This window comes from Dermacentor variabilis, chromosome 9 (assembly GCF_050947875.1).
Source record: "Dermacentor variabilis isolate Ectoservices chromosome 9, ASM5094787v1, whole genome shotgun sequence".
In the NCBI taxonomy this organism is placed as follows: domain Eukaryota; kingdom Metazoa; phylum Arthropoda; class Arachnida; order Ixodida; family Ixodidae; genus Dermacentor; species Dermacentor variabilis.
In genome coordinates this window covers 24,194,861-24,203,999 of record NC_134576.1, presented here as the reverse complement: position 1 = coordinate 24,203,999, position 9,139 = coordinate 24,194,861, and the positions used below count along the sequence as shown (strand labels likewise).

General features: G+C 46.5%; 1 protein-coding gene across 1 annotated transcript; it reads left to right on the top strand.

Annotated features, from left to right (window-relative positions):
- The first annotated feature begins 332 nt into the window (after window positions 1-332).
- On the top strand, window positions 333-4,917 carry LOC142592551 (uncharacterized). Its single transcript, XM_075704062.1, has 3 exons — window positions 333-491; window positions 2,763-3,791; window positions 4,761-4,917. Exons 1-3 carry the CDS (start codon window positions 455-457, stop codon window positions 4,814-4,816), a joined length of 1,122 nt encoding a protein of 373 aa, XP_075560177.1. The 5' UTR covers window positions 333-454; the 3' UTR covers window positions 4,817-4,917.
- Window positions 4,918-9,139: the final 4,222 nt, after the last annotated feature.

Sequence of the window (9,139 nt, the reverse complement as noted above, 5' to 3'; positions counted from 1 at the left end):
TTTTCATGCGAACCAGACGCAATACAAGAGAGACGCTTACGAAAGAAACGAATGGTTATCTTGGTCTTTCTTTCGCATCTCGAGATATTTTTTGCCTCGGGAATATTCGAAGCAGTACAATAGGTTCAACACGGCCAAGGGGATAGCAAACAATCTCCTACGTTGACATGCCACCTGCCTGAGCAGAGTCACCGACGTGTGAATGTACAAAAGCTGTGGAGATCAAAATCAAGAGATTTGTCTTTCTTGTTCCTTTGCTGGGCATGCTTCACTGCTGAGGATTGTTACAGAAACAATGCCTCGCAGTGGTTAGCTGGATGTCCTGCTGCTCCCGACCAGGGGCAACCTCACTGGCGCTGGGGTACATAAGGCGCGACTGCGGCTCGGAGAAGCCACCTCTGTCGAGCGGCAGCAGAAAGTCACGACTGTGAGAGGTCGCTTCGCCACAGCAACCATGAAGCTCTTCGTCGCTGTCGCCCTCATCTCTCTGGGTAACGTTGCTCAGTTCGTTCTTGCCACACCTCTAGACGTTCTCCTAAACCTTAAGGTCACGAATTGTCATGATCTGACGATATATGTGCCACAGTTGCCTAATTTTATATATTGTGCCATAGTTGCCTAATTTTAAGCAGTCACTGCAGGCTACACTAAAGTAAAGTCAGAGCAATAGGATGAAACTTTGCGCATATTTAGTCAGGACTCATAACTGCAAATAATTAAGTATTCGTGTCGACAAAAAATAATTTATGTAATTTTATTTTAAGGAAAGCAGCTGAATTTTTGCATAAAAATAACCATCCGGTCAGATATGAAAGTAAATTTAGCAAAGTCGTCGTGCGTAGCATTACTCAGAGCGCTGTAATGAAGTAGAACTACACTGCGTTATTAGGGGGTTCATTACCCTCAGTTCAATGGCCGTGGTTAGTTATTTGCCACCAGTGAACAGAATTGGCACAAACAAGTCGCGAATGCCCCTTGTTTCAAGTAACTCAAACTTTTCAAAGCTTTGTTTATTTGCCACGTTGTAAAGAGCGTGTTGTCAAGCTCGGCAGATGAAATTAAGTCCATCTTTTCTGACGCTTTGTGGACGACCGAAGGATTGTTTTGCGGCGATCACGAGTACAGTGCTTGGTTTAAGACTGTCTGCTGACAGACTTATCAATAATTATTTCGTGGTCCAATTTTAAGTAAAGCGACCTTAACCAGCACACCCTAAACTGCAGAATATTCCAGTGAAGGAAATAATACATATGGATAAAACGCATAGGCTCATCACAATATTATAAGCTGCGACCTAGTCTTGTTAACTGGTTTCATATAAAGGGCTACGACACGTACAGTTTGTTCGTATACTGCATATGACAGAGTGCAATCATTCCCTGCCGAGCCTAATTGCCAGAGTGCGTTCCAAGCAAACATCGACTGAATGGTACGCAGGTAGTGCATGCTACAGCATAGAGAGAGAGAGAGAGCGAGAGAGATACAGGCGTTATCGATATTCTAAAGCAGTACAACACACCCACATATACGGAATATCTTTCTTACTGTTTGTGCGATGATATTGTTAGATACACTGAAAAGGAAAAGACGAATAGATTATAACCGCATGCAAATTGCGGTATATTTTCCTATGAACCTGCCGTGGTGGCGTAGTGGCATTGGCGCCGCGCTGCTAAAACTTCAGGGCGTGGGATAGAATTCGATCCACGGCGGCCGCACTTCAATGGGAGCGGAATCCAAAATGCCAGCGTAGAGTGCATTGGGTCCGTGTTAAAAAATCGCAGGTGGACTAAATTATTCCGGAGCCCTACACTACAGGCTGCCTCAAATCATATCGTAGTTATTGGCACGTAAAACTCAAAACGTTCAACAGTTTTATTTTCCTTCGATGCTGACAACTCGCCAAAACACTATGCAGTATGCATTGCGTGATATCAGTTATGCTGCCAGGACATTAAACATCAGGTGTATTGAATGACTCGTTTGCTTTTCTGAGACTGTTGAGAGTGGTGCTGCATTTTTCATTAGTGTAGCCTGTCACGACTTTCAGGAAGTGCAGAAGTCCCCGCCTAATGTATTACACGTGTGTTTAATTTGATAAGTACCGCGATAACGTGAACCCTTGATAATTACATCAAACATGCTTATCGCAAGTAACGCTTCCAGCAAGCATGTCAGCGATTAAGAAAAGAAGCACTAATTGTAAACAGCAATATCGGTGCGTACGGAGCTCTTCCCGTGTGGCTACTAGTTCTGATCACTACGACTGCTATGAATATAGTTTAACGGCTGCGGAATTATGTACAGAAACAGTGAAAAAAATGAAAAGCAATCCAAATCTGATAGAGGAGGTTGTGAAAATGCGCTACCCTCAGCTTGAGTGTTACACCTGCTGTTGTATTGTTAAAATGTCGCCATACCATATAGCCCTATCAATACAGAAATTTTTCATAAGGCGCCACAAGTACACCAGGGATTTCGCATTTTTAAGCATAAACACATTATTTTTTCAACAATTCTCACTTTTTTACTTGTACAACAAAACCTTGCATGAAGCACCCCCGACCTCAAAGTAATGTTCAGGCATCTGTTGTTGGCCCAGCGAAAGTAGCAACATCAACATTGTACTGCGTGTTTACAGTGCCAGTAAAATTTGTTTTGAGATTTTCATCAGGCTCAGTAACACGTGCATATTTTTTTTGCTGATGGTTCTCTACAATACGGTGAGTTATAACGCTTCGCAATATGTTCCCTCATTGCAGGCATCCACGCTGAAGCCTTCTACCCTGGCTTTTACCAGTCTGGCCTCTACGGCGCTGGCTTCGGCGGTGCTGGCCTGTACGGTGGAGCCTTCGGCTCTGGTCTATACGGGGGTGGTCTCCTCGGCTCTGGATTCTACAGCAGCAGCTTGGGAAGCTCTGGGCTGCTTGGCTTGAACGGGCTGGGCTATGCATCTTCTGGCCTCCTTGGCTCTGGTTTGTATGGCACTAGCGTCCTCGGATCCCGCTACGGCGTTCTTGGTGGACTACTGGGAGGAGTTGGTAGCCCCCTCGGAGGCCTTAGCCCCCTCGGAGGCCTTAGCCCCCTCGGAAGCCTTAGCCCCCTCGGACGCCTGAGCCCCCTCAGTGGCCTTAGCCCCCTAGGAAGCCTTAGCCCCTTCGGAAGTCTTAGCCCCCTCGGACGCCTGAGTCCCCTCAGTGGCCTTAGCCCCCTAGGAAGTCTTAGCCCATTCGGAAGCCTTAGCCCCCTCGGACGCCTGAGCCCCCTCAGTGGCCTTAGCCCCCTAGGAAGTCTTAGCCCCTTCGGAAGCCTGAGCCCCCTCAGTGGCCTTAGCCCCCTAGGAAGTCTTAGCCCATTCGGAAGCCTTAGCCCCCTCGGAGGCCTTAGCCCCCTCGGAAGTCTGAGCCCATTGGGAAGCCTTAGCCCACTCGGAGGGCTCGGAAGCCCGTTCAGCGGTCTCGGAAGCCCATTCGGTGGCTACCCCGGATTCTTCGGTGGACCAGGCGCCACCAGGAAGTTCCCCGGCGACCTCCGCGTCATCACCGAACCCACCTCTGGCCTTCCCCTGAATGATGCCGTCTACGTCGGCGTAGTGCGCCAGCGTCTGGTTCCTGCTCCATATCCCGTCCCACGACCGGTGCCATACCCAGTTCCGCAGGCAGTGCCGCAGCCATTCCCAGTCGACCAACCTGTCCCGCAGCCCTACCCAGTTCCGGTTCCAGAGCCAGTACCGATTCACACTACGACCGAAGTGACCAACACTGCAGTGATTGAGCCCGTCACAAGTGCAGGTACGTAATAGGCGCGTACACTGTACGGCTCATTGTTACATTTCTTGGCGTATTTATTATCGCGTTTCAAGCAACTGTAGCAACTTTTCGACCAAAATACACTTTTGGAAAAGTTTCGCTCCTTAGCAATGTAAAACGCTGCAAGCAAAAGCAATCAACAAACAATATAGTCGCCGCAGGTGGAAATAAATATAGAAGGCGCGCCATCACGCGCTCATAACACTGGTTGACCTCGCATTATCAATGAAGAAACTATATCACCCCTAAGGTGCCGCTTCTGAGCGGCACCGTAGTTTTTTTGCTGTAGTTTGTAAACAACAATATATTTTCAGCAGTTGCTGCCTGGAAACAGATTTCTTGTTACGTGTCCTCAGGTGCATTCGCCCAACCTGGAAAAACTGCAATTGCATGTTTTCTACCTGCATGCATGACATAAGGTCGAATACATGCATCCCATGCATTCGACCTTATGTTCCGTGCCTCTAGATTTTTGCTCACAGTAGGCGCAGTCTACTGAGAGCGATAAACTCAGTCATTCGAAAATCAATGTGGATTGAAACACGGACGGCATACAGCTCAACATAGCATGCTTAATAATAATACACTGTGATGGTTTTGTCTCTGAAGTCAGTGGCTTGTCTCCAGTAAAGCGCTTCGTGTGCAGTTCCACGCTTTCTATGACATTCATATTTATGGTACTGCTGCACTGCTATCGTATAGGCTATAGCGTGGCTGCTTTATACAGTGAAACTAATTATGACAGTCAGATTGTGTATTTCGGATCATAGTTTGTAGGCTACTGAAATTCCCTCTAGTTAGCACGCGCTAACAACAAGCGTATTGATCCCGCCATGGCAGGTACTGGCCATCTGGCTTTGCTGTAATAATCACCATGGAATTTTAGCCTCTTTGGCTTACACCATTATGAAAGCTGCCATGCTAAACGTTCTCCGTTTTCCTTTTTTCCAGTTATTTCTCACCGTGGACCCGAAGTGAACCAGGTACAAAGCCACGTTCCACTGTAAGCGTCGATAACCTCAAGAAAGTTTTACGTCGTATAAAAACGAGAAAATCATGCTTTGCAAATGTATCTGAAATAAAGAACAATCTATCAGATTCAAATCAATTTCCTTGTAATAGTTCTTGTTTATTCCTCACAAGTGAAAAGGAACATGGACGCCCTCTCGTCATCCCAGAACAGTCAATACATCCATTTAAGAAGAGTGACTTCAACTCTTAAAAATATAATCCTTCAGTAGTGCGTACTGTTACTTATTCTCCAGAAAACGATTATTCAACAGAAGGAGCTCGACCAACGAGAAAATTCTGGCAGACTCCGGAACAACAACGTTCTTTTTCATTTTATTCTCACTTGGAGCATATCAGCAATTTCTTATCACAGAATATATTGCGTTCAGACCTTCAGAGTTTCCTCTGAAATTGATTGGTGTAACTACCCCTGGCCTCAGCCGGTCGACCAATGCAGATACGAACTGGTCTGTTTAAATTTGAATTCTTTATAACTAGAATATTAGATCAAAAATAACGTACAGCGCGAAGCACAAGGACTGCGAAGACGACATACACAGCGCTGCGTATGTCGTCTTCTCAGTCCTTGTCCTTAGCGCTGTACGTTATTTGTGATCATGAATTACCAACTAGCTCAAGCAACCACCCTAGAATATTAGAAGCTTAACTAGCAGTGCTGGCTGTCAGCTTGGTACATTTATTTGCTCATACATTTGCTCATACATACATTTATTTGCTCATATTTGCTCAGATTCTCTATGCGGCAGAATTTTAGACGTAATCAATCTGCGCGTCGGCATTTGCAAGACATTCAGTGTCATTCCACATTATCAAGGTGGATGACCAGCGAAGTTGTTTAGCACACGACGCATAGGTGACCCAGAATATTGAAAAAAGGTACGAACATATTTATTGCCCTAACCTGTGAAAATAGTGACGAATCATCTCTGTTATTAAATGTGTCCGTCACGTAAGACAATGAATGTCTCTTACTATTTTAAGCAATGGCTCATACCCCACGCCCATACGACGACAGAAGAGAAATTCTGCGCTGGAAGGGCGAGCAGCAACGGAGCCAACTAACAAGACGACGACGCTAGTCATTGCTGAGTTGATAGTTTTTTGCACAACGGAGCCAGATGTGGAAGACGACGACGACGACGAACGCGCGAGCAGTGTCACTACACGTTTGAGCGGTTGGCGCCGAGAATCCTTTAACAGTACTTTTTGAAAAAGTTGTACAAAACATTTTTTCAGGAACACCTGTTCTTACCCTTGTGCCTGGGACCTCTTTGGGTCCCACGTGTGACAAGGGTAGTTCAAGGGCGCGGTACACATCTTTAGCCCACAGAGGTATGTGCCATTGAGCTTCGACCCTGTTTGCACTATCAGCAGGATCGACCCACGTGATGATTTGTTTTTGCCAGAATTTCGGGGGGGGGGGGGCACATTTTTTCCATAGACAGCTTCGCTGCTGCGCTGCGCTAGAATTGTTCTTGATAAAAAAATTATGCCGATCCTGAGGCTGGCCATATGATTAGCGAAGGCTGCCGGACAATGACAAGGAGCCCTAAAAACATGATGGCTTGTTATTTGGAACCCTGTATTTGGAACCCTGTATTTGGATATTTCACTCGAAACCCCATGACCAACTACTGACCTTGCATTCTCTCAGAAAGGAAAGGGAAATGCAAACCATTCGGCTAAGTGCTTGGTTAGAGGGCTTCTGTTGATGCTTTTTGTTAAAAACAAAGAGCAGCGCTACCTTTAAGCGTTTTGGAAATTTCGGTAGATGCTTAGAAATGTGGACCATTTGGTCATGTCGGTTTTAGCATCATTGGCTGGGGCGTAGCCAAAGGTGGTGCGGAAACACGATGTAATCGGCATGAAGTTGGTGACCATGTCATCAAAGCGATCATTCTGTGACGATGCAAAATATGATGTGCAGCCTATGACAAAACTAATAGTGCAATACGCACGTAATGGTGGCTTAAAATATAGTATGCACTTCAATAGAGCCAACATAACGGAGAGAACGACATCCTGTGACACGAATGAATGATGCCTCCAGCTGTTCGGAAGGCACAATATTCATTCAAGCGCAAGAAAAAAAAGCGTGAAAATTCATTAGGTTGATAACTGTTCTCGACAGGAGTGGATTCTTATCTTGCTTAATTAGTGAAGCCTCTTTTATACCGATCACGGGATTATCCAGTGCAGGCTAGCCTGCTGGACTCAGCCTGCTTACCTTCCTTCCTTTCCCTTATCACTTCTCTCTCTCTCTCTCTCTCTCTCTCTCTCTCTCTTATGAATGTTACATTATTTCGCGATACAGCCCACCTACCTTTTAATGTCAGCATGGGCACTGACGCACGTTGAAATAAGATGACAGATAATAAATACATTGTGACAACGGTGAACCATGCCTAAAAGCGAACACTGACTAAAAGAACATTACAAAAGCATTTGAAGTGACACCTGAAATATTGGCATTTATGACAAACAACGTCTTAACACTCATTTTTTTTTACAACTCATGGTTGGTATCCAGCACTGAATTGAAATCATAAAAGGTGTTTAGAACAAAAGTTAACCCTTGGCGCCCGTGTGGTAGGATGCTAGATTTAGTGCATCTCATCGGCGAGTTCAAGTTAATTTATGAAAAGTGCACTAACAAAAGCTGGTGAGCCACAACAAAGCATCACGACTGAACATAAAAAAGAAAACTTTGAAGATTCAGCACAAGGATGACATTAAAGTGAGGCTGATTTATAAACACTGCAGAGAATAGCGCGAAGTGACAGTGAAATTGAAGGGCATTGAAACTTACAGTGGCCTTTTATACGGTTTAAATTGTGTTAATTCCGCATTACTAATGATGACAGAAAGGTAAGCGTGTGGCTCTACGCAATACAAACTTATCAGTGCCATTTTCTAGCAGCGGACCGAGCTGTGCTTTTGAATTAAACGTGATCTTTTAGGGCTTTGCTACAATCTAGGTTAGTGTACGTAGATAAAAACAAGTTATGCGTTGCAACCTTCCTGAGTTAGCTACAATTAGAATTTTGACGGAGTATTCAAAAATGGAAAGTAAATCGTGAATAGGAAGGATATAGTAGCATCGTTACTAGGCCTAATCATGATTTTAAGTTACACCCTTTACAACAAGACGAAATCGTGATTTATTTTTGTATGATATACAGGCGAAGTAACAGAATCGTATTCTATACAGTGATCACATCATAAATAAGTAGTCGACGTAAACTTATGATGAGCACTGATCTCCGTGCTACATCCAGGGCGCGCACGCTGTGATGGCGCGCGCCGGACCTGCAGTTCGTGCAGTTCGAGCCGCCTTTCGTGCAGGGCGCCGCGCCCACGTCTGCCCCGGCCCGCCAGTCGACGCGCCGCTACGCGCGCTCGCCCATCCGGTTCCAGCTATGGCAGAAGGCGAGACCGCGCGCGAAGCAAGGGAGACCCTATAGGCGAAGCTCTCCAGAAGTAACAAAGAACATTGATTAAGCTGGGGTTTGATACAGCATAACTTTAAACAACACGATAGAATCTGAACTGAATTGTTATACAAAAGCATTGCCAAATGGTCGTCGGCGGCCGCTAACAGCGTACCACGACAAAGAGAACAAAGAACACAGAATATAGAGTGGCCGCCTGTCCCTCGGCCAGCACGTGCCATCGTGCACCCCACCGCAGAGAAAACTAGAAAGATGAACAAACAGAGAAACAGACGGGGGCACGATCGCAAGGCGCTGCCTCAGGACATGGAGACGACATGTAGAGCGCTTGCGCCCGCCGAGGCCGGGACCCTGACGAGCCGAAGTGACCATTGGCCGGCGGCGGACACGGGGGCCACAGCCGACAGAGAGGAACACGTAGGCATCGTCCGACGCCTGGCTGCGGTATCCTCAGGCTCCGTCTTGCGCGCGGACCCGGAGGGCGCGCAAGGCCCGAATAAATGTCATACCATCGTCCGATGTCATACCATCGCCTGGGTGGTTTGACAGCCGAGTAACAGTGTTTTTTGGCCCGCTGTCAGCGCGTCCAGGCCGAGAGGAGAGGGACATGGATTTCTCGGACGGCACTGACGAGGAGGCATCAATCTGGCAGAACCGCGTTAAATCTTGGCTGGTATTGCGGAACTATACGTATGCTCCTTTCTTCGACGGCGATGGACGTGCGCAACCTCAAACCTCTTCCAGGTTCGGCGGCGTCAGCGGCGGCCGGGTTCCGAAAATGGTTCAGTTTTCAGTTACCCGGAGAGTGAGGGCATCCGTATCTACTCATTAAGACGCCAGCGACCT